Source organism: Nerophis ophidion, linkage group LG10 (assembly GCF_033978795.1).
Source record: "Nerophis ophidion isolate RoL-2023_Sa linkage group LG10, RoL_Noph_v1.0, whole genome shotgun sequence".
NCBI classification, from domain to species: domain Eukaryota; kingdom Metazoa; phylum Chordata; class Actinopteri; order Syngnathiformes; family Syngnathidae; genus Nerophis; species Nerophis ophidion.
In genome coordinates, this window is record NC_084620.1 from 53,230,308 (window position 1) to 53,244,671 (window position 14,364).

Sequence of the window (14,364 nt, forward strand, 5' to 3'; positions counted from 1 at the left end):
CGCTTTCTCGGTCCGAATTGCTCTAGCTGCTGCTGGCTATGATTGTAAACAATGTGAGGATGTGAGGAGCCCTACAACTCGTGACATCACGCGCCCATCGTCTGCTACTTCCGGTAAAGGCAAGGCTTTTTTATTAGAGACCAAAAGTTGCGAAATTTATCGTCGATGTTCTCTACTAACTCCTTTCAGCAAAAATGAGGCAATATCGCGAAATGATCAAGTATGACACATGGAATGGACCTGCTGTCCCCATTTAGATAAGAAAATCTCATTTCAGTAGGCCTCTAAGCAACTGCACATTATAACTATTGATTTGCAAAACCTTTTTTTGGGACCAATTAGGTGAAATTGCATAATTTCCCACGGCACAGCGGACAGTATATCACGGCACACTAGTGTGCCGCGGCACAGTGGTTGAAAAACACCGACTTTATAAAAAATATTCTATTACTGTTCAGCAAACTATGAATGATAAAACGTGTGTCCTTAATCATAGCTACACATATGACAAAAAAGGGGGTGGAAATGAGTGGTATTCAGTGAGGTAAGATGAATGAAATGTGCTGACAGTTCATTGCTCCTGACAAATGGATTGCACTGATCACCACTCCAAGATGGCGGCCTCGCGTCTCGTCTATGGTGACGCCCGCACTTGCGTCACAGGTAGTCCCACAATGCACCGCGGCACCACGCTCCACTCCAATGAGGTGGACCGCAGCAGGACAAGATGGCGGTGACACCCGCAAGAAGATCTTCTTTGTACGATTTAGGTACCTTTTTTTTAATTATTATTATTTTTTTACCTCAACTTAACTTTTATGTTGACTACTATTTGTTTTGTCTGTATTACTATCATTTTTTGTATTAATATCATTGTTTGTTCACCAGTTCTAACCACAACACACACACACACTACTTGTTTACTACTTGTCACTCACTACCTTTTATAATAATTATACTACTACTTGCTACTCACTACATTTTTATAATAATTATACTACTACTTATCATTTACTACCTTTTGTAATAATTATATTTCTACTTGTCACTCACTACCTTTTATAATAATTATACTACTACTTGCTACCCAAACCCTCTACTGTGTCCAGGTGTGTAATAGTACAACCGTGTCCAGGTGTGTAATAGTACAACTGTGTCCAGGTGTGTAATAGGACTACTGTGTCCAGGCGTGTAATAGTACTACTGTGTCCAGGTGTGTAATAGTAGTACTACTGTGTCCAGTCGTGTAATAGTACTACTGTGTCCAGGTGTGTAATACGACTAATGTGTCCAGGCGTGTAATAGTAGTACTACTGTGTCCAGGCGTGTAATAGTACTACTGTGTCCAGGTGTGTAATACGACTAATGTGTCCAGGCGTGTAATAGTAGTACTACTGTGTCCAGGCGTGTAATAGTAGTACTACTGTGTCCAGGCATGTAATAATAGTACTACTGTGTCCAGGTGTGTAATAGTACAACTGTGTCCAGGCGTGTAATAGTACTACTGTGTCCAGGCGTGTAATAGTACTACTGTGTCCAGGCATGTAATAGTACTAATGTGTCCAGGCGTGAAATAATAGTACTACTGTGTCCAGGCGTGTAATAATAGTACTACTGTGTCCAGGCGTGTAATAATAGTACTACTGTGTCCAGGCGTGTAATAATAGTACTACTGTGTCCAGGTGTGTAATAGTACTACTGTGTCCAGGCGTGTAATAGTACTACTGTGTCCAGGCATGTAATAGTACTAATGTGTCCAGGCGTGAAATAATAGTACTACTGTGTCCAGGCGTGTAATAATAGTACTACTGTGTCCAGGCGTGTAATAATAGTACTACTGTGTCCAGGCGTGTAATAATAGTACTACTGTGTCCAGGTGTGTAATAGTACAACTGTGTCCAGGCGTGTAATAGTACTACTGTGTCCAGGCATGTAATAGTACTACTGTGTCCAGGCATGTAATAGTACTAATGTGTCCAGGCGTGAAATAATAGTACTACTGTGTCCAGGCGTATAATAATAGTACTACTGTGTCCAGGCATGTAATAGTACTAATGTGTCCAGGCGTGTAATAATAGTACTACTGTGTCCAGGTGTGTAATAGTACTAGTGTCCAGGCTTGTAATAACAAGACTACTGTGTCCAGGTGTGTAATAGTACTACTGTGTCCAGGCGTGTAATAACAGGACTACTATGTCCAGATGTGTAATGGTACTACTGTGTCCAGGCGTGTAATAGTACTACTGTGTCCAGGCGTGTAATAGTACTACTGTGTCCAGGTGTGTAATAGAACTACTGTGTCCAGGCGTGTAATAGTACTACTGTGTCCAGGCGTGTAATAGTACTACTATGTCCAGGCGTGTATTAACAGGACTACTGTGTCCAGGTGTGTAATAGTACTACTGTGTCCAGGCATGTAATAGTACAACTGTGTACAGCTGTGTAATAATAGTACTACTGTGTCCAGGTGTGTAATAGTACAACTGTGTCCAGGCGTGTAATAGTACTACTGTGTCCAGGCATGTAATAGTACTAATGTGTCCAGGCGTGTAATAGTACTAATGTGTCCAAGCGTGTAATAATAGTACTACTGTGTCCAGGTGTGTAATAGTACTAGTGTCCAGGCTTGTAATAACAAGACTACTGTGTCCAGGTGTGTAATGGTACTACTGTGTCCAGGCGTGTAATAACAGGACTACTGTGTCCAGGTGTGTAATAGTACTACTGTGTCCAGGCGTGTAATAACAGGACTACTGTGTCCAGGTGTGTAATAGTACTACTGTGTCCAGGCGTGTAATAATAGTACTACTGTGTCCAGGTGTGTAATAGTACAACTGTGTCCAGGCATGTAATAGTACTAATGTGTCCAGGCGTGTAATAGTACTAATGTGTCCAGGCGTGTAATAGTACTACTGTGTCCAGGCGTGTAATAATAGGACTACTGTGTCCAGGCGTGAAATAGTACTACTGGGTCTAGGTGTGTAATAGTACTACTGTGTCCAGGCGTGTAATAACAGGACTACTGTGTCCAGATGTGTAATAGTACTACTGTGTGCAGGCGTGTAATAGTACTACTGTGTCCAGCCGTGTAATAATAGTACTACTGTGTCCAGGCATGTAATAGTACAACTGTGTCCAGGTGTTTAATAGTAGTACTACTGTGTCCAGGTGTTTAATTGTACTACTGTGTCCAGCGTGTAATAGTACTACAGTGTCCAGGCGTGTAATAACAGGACCACTGTGTCCAGGTGTGAAATAGTACTATTGTGTCCAGGCGTGTAATAGTAGTACTCCTGTGTCCAGGGGTGTGATAGTACTACTGTGTCCAGCCGTGTAATAGTACTACTGTGTCCAGGCGTGTAATAGTAGTACTACTGTGTCCATGCGTGTAATAGGACTGCTGTGTCCAGGCATGTAATAGTAGTACTACTGTGTCCAGGTGTGTAATAGTACTACTGTGTCCAGGTGTGTAATAGTACTACTGTGTCCAGGCGTGTAATAACAGGACTACTGTGTCCAGGCGTGTAATAATAGTACTACTGTGTCCAGGCGTGTAATAATAGTACTACTGTGTCCAGGCGTGTAATAATAGTACTACTGTGTCCAGGTGTGTAATAGTACTACTGTGTCCAGGCGTGTAATAGTACTACTGTGTCCAGGCATGTAATAGTACTAATGTGTCCAGGCGTGAAATAATAGTACTACTGTGTCCAGGCGTGTAATAATAGTACTACTGTGTCCAGGCGTGTAATAATAGTACTACTGTGTCCAGGCGTGTAATAATAGTACTACTGTGTCCAGGTGTGTAATAGTACAACTGTGTCCAGGCGTGTAATAGTACTACTATGTCCAGGCGTGTAATAGTACTACTGTGTCCAGGCATGTAATAGTACTAATGTGTCCAGGCGTGTAATAATAGTACTACTGTGTCCAGGCGTGTAATAATAGTACTACTGTGTCCAGGCATGTAATAGTACTAATGTGTCCAGGCGTGTAATAATAGTACTACTGTGTCCAGGTGTGTAATAGTACTAGTGTCCAGGCTTGTAATAACAAGACTACTGTGTCCAGGTGTGTAATAGTACTACTGTGTCCAGGCGTGTAATAACAGGACTACTATGTTCAGATGTGTAATGGTACTACTGTGTCCAGGCGTGTAATAGTACTACTGTGTCCAGGCGTGTAATAGTACTACTGTGTCCAGGTGTGTAATAGAACTACTGTGTCCAGGCGTGTAATAGTACTACTGTGTCCAGGCGTGTAATAGTACTACTATGTCCAGGCGTGTATTAACAGGACTACTGTGTCCAGGTGTGTAATAGTACTACTGTGTCCAGGCATGTAATAGTACAACTGTGTACAGCTGTGTAATAATAGTACTACTGTGTCCAGGTGTGTAATAGTACAACTGTGTCCAGGCGTGTAATAGTACTACTGTGTCCAGGCATGTAATAGTACTAATGTGTCCAGGCGTGTAATAGTACTAATGTGTCCAAGCGTGTAATAATAGTACTACTGTGTCCAGGTGTGTAATAGTACTAGTGTCCAGGCTTGTAATAACAAGACTACTGTGTCCAGGTGTGTAATGGTACTACTGTGTCCAGGCGTGTAATAACAGGACTACTGTGTCCAGGTGTGTAATAGTACTACTGTGTCCAGGCGTGTAATAACAGGACTACTGTGTCCAGGTGTGTAATAGTACTACTGTGTCCAGGCGTGTAATAATAGTACTACTGTGTCCAGGTGTGTAATAGTACAACTGTGTCCAGGCGTGTAATAGTACTACTGTGTCCAGGCATGTAATAGTACTAATGTGTCCAGGCGTGTAATAGTACTAATGTGTCCAGGCGTGTAATAGTACTACTGTGTCCAGGCGTGTAATAATAGGACTGCTGTGTCCAGGCGTGAAATAGTACTACTGGGTCTAGGTGTGTAATAGTACTACTGTGTCCAGGTGTGTAATAACAGGACTACTGTGTCCAGATCTGTAATAGTACTACTGTGTGCAGGCGTGTAATAGTACTACTGTGTCCAGCCGTGTAATAATAGTACTACTGTGTCCAGGCATGTAATAGTACAACTGTGTCCAGGTGTTTAATAGTAGTACTACTGTGTCCAGGTGTTTAATTGTACTACTGTGTCCAGCGTGTAATAGTACTACAGTGTCCAGGCGTGTAATAACAGGACCACTGTGTCCAGGTGTGAAATAGTACTATTGTGTCCAGGCGTGTAATAGTAGTACTACTGTGTCCAGGCGTGTGATAGTACTACTGTGTCCAGCCGTGTAATAGTACTACTGTGTCCAGGCGTGTAATAGTAGTACTACTGTGTCCATGCGTGTAATAGGACTGCTGTGTCCAGGCGTGTAATAGTAGTACTACTGTGTCCAGTTGTGTAATAGTACTACTGTGTCCAGGTGTGTAATAGTACTACTGTGTCCAGGCGTGTAATAACAGGACTACTGTGTCCAGATGTGTAATAGTACTACTGTGTACAGGCGTGTAATAATAGTCTATTGTGTCCAGTCATCTAATAATAGTACTACTTTGTCCAGGCATGTAATAGTACAACTGTGTCCAGGTGTTTAATTGTACTATTGTGTCCAGGCGTGTAATGATTGTACTATTGTGTCCAGGCGTGTAATAATAGTACTACTGTGTCCAGGCGTGTAATAATACTACTGTGTCCAGATGTGTAATAGTACTACTGTGTCCAGATGTGTAATAGTACTACTGTGTCCAGGCGTGTAATAACAAGACTACTGTGTCCAGGCATGTAATAGTACTACTGTGTCCAGATGTGTAATAGTACTACTGTGTCCAGATGTGTAATAGTACTACTGTGTCCAGGCATGTAATAGTACAACTGTGTCCAGGTGTTTCATAGTGGTACTAATGTGTCCAGCGTGTAATAGTACTACTGTGTCCAGTCGTGTAATAATAGTACTACTGTGTCCAGGCATGTAATAGTACAACTGTGTCCAGGTGTTTAATTGTCCTACTGTGTCCAGGTGTGTAATAATAGTACTACTGTGTCCAGGTGTGTGGGCAGACAGGACAGCCCTCCATGAAGCTGCCTCTCAGGGCAGAACTCTGCAGGTGAGACAGCTGATCCAGAGTCAGGCGTCAGTCAACATGGTGACAGTGGACAACATCACTCCGCTGCACGAAGCCTGCTCACAAGCTCATGTGCTGTGTGCACGAGTGCTGCTGGAAGCCGGAGCTCAGGTTGGAAACACACCGTGTGTGTGTGTGTGTGTGTGTGTGTGTGTGTGTGTGTGTGTGTGTGTGTGTGTGTGTGTGTGTGTGTGTGTGTGTGTGTGAGCACCACTCAGTTGGAGCTCAGCTGGGGATCAGCAAAATGACAAAGGTGGGGGTCTTGTACACCCACCCTAGAAGGAGAGTGTGGGGAAGTCTTGCTCCCTGGGACTTTCCCTCAACGATAACAGGCTGAGCCAAGACCACAGTTCTCTTTCCAGGGCATGTCCTACATTCTGGACCAGCACCATCCACACATCATCTAAGGGTTTCTCCAGACTTTAAGCTGTTGGACTCAATCACGTCTCTGATTGTCATTCCGGTAGGAGAAGGAACGCCTTCTTTCATTTTCTACTTAATGAGGGTGGAGCTCATTGACCAACTCCGAGGATGGAGCTCATTGACCAACTCTGAGGGTGGAGCTCATTGACCGTCTCTGAGGATGGAGCTCAAGGACCAACTTTGAGGGTGGAGCTCATTGACCAACTCTAAGGATGGAGTTCATTGACCAACTCATTGACCAACTCAAAGGGAATAAGCGGTAAAAAATGGATGGATGACCAACTCTGAGGATGGAGCTCATTGACCAACTTTGAGGGTGGAGCTCATTGACCAACTCTGAGGGTGGAGTTCATTGACCAACTCTGAGGATGGATCTTATTGACCAACTCAGATGATGGAGCTCTTTGACCAACTCAAAGGGAATAAGGGGTAGAAAATGGATGGTTGGATGGATGACCAACTCTGAGGATGGAGCTCATTGACCAACTTTGAGGGTGGAGCTCATTGACCAACTGAGGGTGGAGCTCATTGACCAACTCTGAGGGGGGAGCTCATTGACCAACTCAAAGGGAATAAGCGGTAGAAAATGGATGGATGGATGGATGGATAACCAACTCTGAGGATGGAGCTCATTGACAAACCTTGAGGGTGGAGCTCATTGAGCAACTCTGAAGGTGGAGCTCATTGACCAACTCTGAGGTTGGAGCTCATTGACTAACTCTGATGATGGCGCTCATTGACCAACTCATTGACCAACTCAAAGGGAATAAGCGGTAGAAAATGGATGAATGGATGGATGACCAACTCTGAGTATGGAGCTCATTGACCAACTTTGAGGGTAGAGCTCATTGACCAACTCTGAGGGTGGAACTCATTGACCAACTCTGAGGGTGGAGCTCATTGACCAACTCTGAGGATGGAGCTCATTGACCAACTCTGAGGGTGGAGCTCATTGACCAATTCTGAGGGTGGAGCTCATTGACCAACTCTGAGGATGGAGCTCATTGACCAACTCTGAGGGTGGAGCTCATTGACCAACTCCGAGGATGGACCTCATCCAACTCTGAGGTTGGAGCTCATTGACCAACTCTGAGGGTGGAGCTCATTGACCAACTCTAAGGATGGAGCTCATTGACAAACTCAAAGGGAATAAGGGGTAGGAAATTGATGGACGGATGGATGACCAACTCTGAGGATGAAGCTCATTGACCAACTTTGAGGGTGGAGCTCATTGACCAACTCTGAGGGTGGAGCTCATTGACCAACTCTAAGGATGGAGCTCATTGACCAACTCTGAGGGTGGAGCTCATTGACCAACTCTGAGGGTGGAGCTCATTGACCAATTCTGAGGGTGGAGCTCATTGACCAACTCTGAGGATGGAGCTCATTGACCAACTCTGAGGGTGGAGCTCATTGACCAACTCCAAGGATGGACCTCATCCAACTCTGAGGGTGGAGCTCATTGACCAACTCTAAGGGGGGAGCTCATTGACCAACTCTAAGGATGGAGCTCATTGACCAACTCATTGACAAACTCAAAGGGAATAAGGGGTAGGAAATGGATGGACGGATGGATGACCAACTCTGAGGATGAAGCTCATTGACCAACTTTGAGGGTGGAGCTCATTGGCCAACCCTGAGGGTGGAGCTCATTGACCAACTCTAAGGATGGAACTCATTGACCAACTCTGAGGGTGGAGCTCATTGACCAACTCTGAGGGTGGAGCTCATTGACCAACTCTAAGGATGGAGCTCATTGACCAACTCAAAGGGAATAAGCGGTAGAAAATGGATGAATGGATGGATGACCAACTCTGAGTATGGAGCTCATTGACCAACTTTGAGGGTAGAGCTCATTGACCAACTCTGAGGGTGGAACTCATTGACCAACTCTGAGGATGGAACTCATTGACCAACTCTGAGGATGGAGCTCATTGACCAACTCTGAGGGTGGAGCTCATTGACCAATTCTAAGGGTGGAGCTCATTGACCAACTCTGAGGATGGAGCTCATTGACCAACTCTGAGGGTGGAGCTCATTGACCAACTCCGAGGATGGACCTCATCCAACTCTGAGGGTGGAGCTCATTGACCAACTCTGAGGGTGGAGCTCATTGACCAACTCTAAGGATGGAGCTCATTGACAAACTCAAAGGGAATAAGGGGTAGGAAATGGATGGACGGATGGATGACCAACTCTGAGGATGAAGCTCATTGACCAACTTTGAGGGTGGAGCTCATTGACCAACTCTGAGGGTGGAGCTCATTGACCAACTCTAAGGATGGAGCTCATTGACCAACTCTGAGGGTGGAGCTCATTGACCAACTCTGAGGGTGGAGCTCATTGACCAATTCTGAGGGTGGAGCTCATTGACCAACTCTGAGGATGGAGCTCATTGACCAACTCTGAGGGTGGAGCTCATTGACCAACTCCAAGGATGGACCTCATCCAACTCTGAGGGTGGAGCTCATTGACCAACTCTGAGGGGGGAGCTCATTGACCAACTCTAAGGATGGAGCTCATTGACCAACTCATTGACAAACTCAAAGGGAATAAGGGGTAGGAAATGGATGGACGGATGGATGACCAACTCTGAGGATGAAGCTCATTGACCAACTTTGAGGGTGGAGCTCATTGACCAACTCTGAGGGTGGAGCTCATTGACCAACTCTAAGGATGGAACTCATTGACCAACTCTGAGGGTGGAGCTCATTGACCAACTCTGAGGGTGGAGCTCATTGACCAACTCTAAGGATGGAGCTCATTGACCAACTCAAAGGGAATAAGCGGTAGAAATGGATGAATGGATGGATGACCAACTCTGAGGATGGAGCTCATTGTTAGTGTGTGTTGTGTTACAGGTAGATGTGTTGCATAAGTTTAGTGTGTGTTGTGTTGCATCAAGTTTAGTGTGTGCTGTGTTGCAGGTACATGTGTTGCATAAGTTTAGTGTGTGTTGTGTTGTGTTGCAGGTGGATGTGTTGCATTAAGTTTAGTGTGTGTTGTGTTGTGTTGCAGGTGGATGTGTTGCATTAAGTTTAGTGTGTGTTGTGTTGTGTTGTGTTGCTTCATGTCTAGTGTGTGTTGTGTTGCAGGTGGAGGTGCGTAACATCCACGGCAGCACAGCGTTGTGTAACGCCTGTAGGGCCGGCAGTGTGGAGTGTGTCCAGCTGCTCCTGCAGTACGGAGCCAAGGTCAACCCCTCCCTCACCTCCTTGACCGCCTCCCCTCTGCACGAGGCCTGCATTCACGGCATGACAACATGCACACACAACACACAGCACACAGTGTGTCTGCTATGGTGAACACCCCACCCCCCAACCCCCAGGTAAGGAGGAGATAGTCCACCTGATGATCGTCAGCGGGGCTCACCTGGAGGCCTACGACGTGCACCTGGGACCACCTCTGCATGTGGCCTGTGCTCAAGGTCACCTGAAGTGTGCCAGACTTCTTCTGCTGGCAGGTCAGACTACACAACTACATGGCAACATCTTTTATATTACACACCTATAGATCCATCATATTACCGTTGAGATGCGTGGTTCATTTATTATTTGTGTAAGACCACAGCTATCAATTATAGTCTAATATCCATATGGGGTATTCATATGGATATTAAAATCTCCCATTAGAATTATATTGTTTGCATGCGTCACTAGATCACTGACAAACTCTGAGAATTCACTGATAAAGTCCAAATAGGGCCCTGGGGTGGGCGGCGGCGGTAGATAACAGCCAGGTAGAGAACTAGCAATGTAACAGACCTCATGATAAATCATGGACTATGTCAACCTCATGCACTGATAAATCATGGATGATGTCGACCTTATGCACTGATAAATCATGGATGATGATGTCGACTTCACGCACTGATAAATCATGGATGATGATGTCGACTTCATGCACTAATAAATCATGGATGATGTCAACTTCATGCACTAATAAATCATGGATGATGTCAACTTCATGCACTAATAAATCATGGATGATGTCGACCTTATGCACTGATAAATCATGGATGATGTCGACTTCATGCACTAATAAATCATGGATGATGTCGACTTCATGCACTAATAAATCAAGGATGATGTCGACTTCATGCATTGCTGAATCATGGATGATGATGTCGACTTCACGCACTGATAAATCATGGATGATGATGTCAACTTCATGCACTAATAAATCATGGATGATGTCGACTTCATGCACTAATAAATCATGGATGATGTCGACTTCATGCACTGATAAATCATGGATGATGGCGACTTCATGCACTGATAAATCATGGATGATGTCGACCTCCTGCACAGATAAACCATGGAGGTTGATGACCTCATGCACTGATAAATCATGGATGATGATGTTGACCTTGTGCACTGATAAATCATGGATGATGTCAACTTCATGCACTGATAAATCATGGATGTCGACCTCATGCACTGATAAATCATGGATGATGTCGACTTCATGCACTAATAAATCATGGATGATGTCGACCTCATGCACTGATGAATCATGGATTATGTCGACCTTATGCACTGATAAATCATGGATGATGATGTCGACTTCATGCACTAATAAATCATGGATGATGATGTCGACTTAATGCACTAATAAATCATGGATGATGTCGACTTCATGCACTAATAAATCATGGATGATGTCGACCTCATGCACTGATAAATCATGGATGATGTCGACCTTATGCACTGATAAATCATGGATGATGATGTCGACTTCATGCACTGATAAATCATGGATGATGTCAACTTCATGCACTGATAAATCATGGATGTCGACCTCATGCACTGATAAATCATGGATGATGTCGACTTCATGCACTAATAAATCATGGATGATGTCGACCTCATGCACTGATGAATCATGGATTATGTCGACCTTATGCACTGATAAATCATGGATGATGATGTCGACTTCATGCACTAATAAATCATGGATGATGATGTCGACTTCATGCACTAATAAATCATGGATGATGTCGACTTCATGCACTAATAAATCATGGATGATGTCGACCTCATGCACTGATAAATCATGGATGATGTCGACCTTATGCACTGATAAATCATGGATGATGTCGACTTCATGCACTGATAAATCATGGATGATGTCAACTTCATGCACTGATAAATCATTGATGCTGATGTCGACTTCATGTACTGATAAATCATGGATGATGATGTCGACTTCATGCACTGATAAATCATGGATGATGTTAACTTCATGCACTGATAAATCATGGATGATGATGTCGACTTCATGCACTGATAAATCATGGATGATGTTGACTTCACGCACTGATAAATCATGGATGATGATGACATGCACTGATAAATCATGGATGATGATGATGACCTTTTGCACTGATAAAACATGGATGATGATGTCGACTTCTTGCACTGATAAATCATGGATGATGAGGATGATGATGTTGACCTTGTGCACTGATAAATCATGGATGATGTCAACTTCATGCACTGATAAATCATGGATGATGATGTCGACTTCACGCACTGATAAATCATGGATGATGATGTCGACTTCATGCACTAATAAATCATGGATGATGTCGACTTCATGCACTAATAAATCATGGATGATGTCGACCTCATGCACTGATAAATCATGGATGATGTCGACCTTATGCACTGATAAATCATGGATGATGATGTGGACTTCACGCACTGATAAATCATGGCTGATGATGTCGACTTCATGCACTAATAAATCATGGATGATGTCGACTTCATGCACTAATAAATCAATCATGGATGATGTCAACCTCATGCACTGATAAATCATGGATGATGTCGACCTTATGCACTGATAAATCATGGATGATGATGTCGACTTCATGCACTGATAAATCATGGATGATGTCAACTTCATGCACTGATAAATCATGGATGATGATGTCGACTTCATGCACTGATAAATCATGGATGATGTTGACTTCACGCACTGATAAATCATGGATGATGATGATGATGACATCATGCACTGATAAATCATGGATGATGATGTTGATGACCTTTTGCACTGATAAAACATGGATGATGATGTCGACTTCTTGCACTGATAAATCATGGATGATGATGATGATGACGACCTCGCGCACTGATAAATCATGGATGATGTTGATGATGACCTCATGCACTGATAAATCATGGATGATGATGATGACATCATGCACTGATAAATCATGGATGATGTTGATGACCTCACGCACTGATAAATCATGGATGATGATGATGACATCATGCACTGATAAAACATGGATGATGATGATGATGATGACGTCATGCACTGATAAAACATGGATGATGATGATGACGACCTCACGCACTGATTAATCATGGATGATGATGATGATGACGACCTCACGCACTGATTAATCATGGATGATGATGACGATGATGACGACCTCACGCACTGATTAATGAGGGTTGATGTTGCAGGAGCCCAGGTGAACTCCAAGAAGTTCCACCAGACCGCCCTGCACATCGCTGCTGGACTGCACAGGCCAGACCTGATCCAGCTGCTGCTGGACTTCGGAGCAGACGTGCAGGCCACAGACCAGCAGGGCAAGAAAGCGCTGGACTTCACCACACCTGGCTCTCCCTCGCACACCTGCCTCAGACTGCACCAAGGTGTGTGGCACGTGGCCGCTCCTTTGGCAGGTGACCCTCTGACTCCTGTCTGTGCAGGTAACCCTCTGAGCCTCCAGCACCTGTGCAGAATCTGTGTGAGGAGGCTTCTTGGCACCAGGGCTTCCAAGGTCATAGGTCAGCTGGACGTCCCCCCCATCATTCAAAGCTACCTGCAGTTCTCTCTGTAGACACAAACAATCACACTCTGAGGCAGGGGTTCTGCACCATAGCCTGTTTTTTTTCAGCTGCAGTACTTCTCTCCACCACTGGTGGCACTCATGACAAGGTGCAATAAAGAGAAGCAGCCAAAGCAAGAGAGACGTGTTGGAAGCGAAGAAATTATGACTAAAGTGGTGAAGCTATTATTTAATTAGCATTTTGATTTTATTGACAGTTTAATTAGGAAACATATATAATAATAATGTTGTTTATTTATTGTAGCACATCATTGTAAGCCAATTATTTTACATTTGAGACCCTTGATTAGTAGTCATTGTTCTAATTTAATCATGTTGCTACAATAATACTTCCATAGTACATCATGTTTCTACAATAGTACTTCCATTGTACATCATGTTGCTACAATAATACTTCCATAGTACATCATGTTGCTACAATAATAGTACCTCATGTTGCTACAATAATACTTCCATAGTACATCATGTTGCTGCAATAATACGTCCATAGTACATCATGTTGCTACAATACTTCCATAGTACATCATGTTGCTACAATAATACTTCGATAGTACATCAGGTTGCTACAATAATACTTCCATAGTACATCATGTGGCTACAATACTACTTCCATAGTACATCATGTTGCTACAATAATACTTCCATAGTACATCATGTTGCTACAATAATACTTCCACAGTACATCATGTTGCTACAATACTTCCATAGTACATCATGTTATTACAATAATACTTCCATAGTACATCATGTTGCTAGAATAATAGTACATCATGTTTCTACAATAATACTTCCATAGTACATCTTGTTGGTTCAATAATACTTCCATAGTACATCGTGTTACTACAATAATACTTCCATAGTACATCATGTTGCTACAATAATACTTCCATAGTACATCATGTTGCTACAATAATACTTCCATAGTACATCATGTTATTACAATAATACTTCCATAGT

General features: G+C 43.5%; 1 protein-coding gene across 2 annotated transcripts; it reads left to right on the forward strand.

Annotated features, from left to right (window-relative positions):
* Positions 1 to 670: 670 nt before the first annotated feature.
* On the forward strand, positions 671 to 13,526 carry LOC133560995 (ankyrin repeat and SOCS box protein 13-like). 2 transcript variants are annotated; one of them, XM_061914105.1, is made up of 6 exons: positions 671 to 770; positions 6,040 to 6,227; positions 9,635 to 9,791; positions 9,868 to 10,002; positions 13,019 to 13,210; positions 13,268 to 13,526. In XM_061914105.1, the coding sequence occupies exons 1-6, from the start codon at positions 728 to 730 to the stop codon at positions 13,396 to 13,398; spliced, it is 846 nt and encodes a 281-aa protein (XP_061770089.1). In that variant the 5' UTR covers positions 671 to 727; the 3' UTR covers positions 13,399 to 13,526. The 2 variants fall into 2 exon arrangements, with proteins under 2 accessions (XP_061770089.1, XP_061770090.1); XM_061914106.1 differs by having other exon boundaries at positions 701 to 759.
* The last annotated feature ends 838 nt before the right edge of the window (positions 13,527 to 14,364 follow it).

Excerpts from the sequence above, each read along its gene's own strand:
- LOC133560995 (XM_061914105.1), top strand. The coding sequence starts at position 728 with ATGGCGGTGACACCCGCAAGAAGATCTTCTTTGTACGATTTAG. Across the intron at positions 10,003-13,018 it reads CAGACTTCTTCTGCTGGCAG|GAGCCCAGGTGAACTCCAAG; the intron begins GTCAGACTACAC and ends TTGATGTTGCAG. Across the intron at positions 13,211-13,267 it reads CTGCCTCAGACTGCACCAAG|GTAACCCTCTGAGCCTCCAG; the intron begins GTGTGTGGCACG and ends CTGTCTGTGCAG.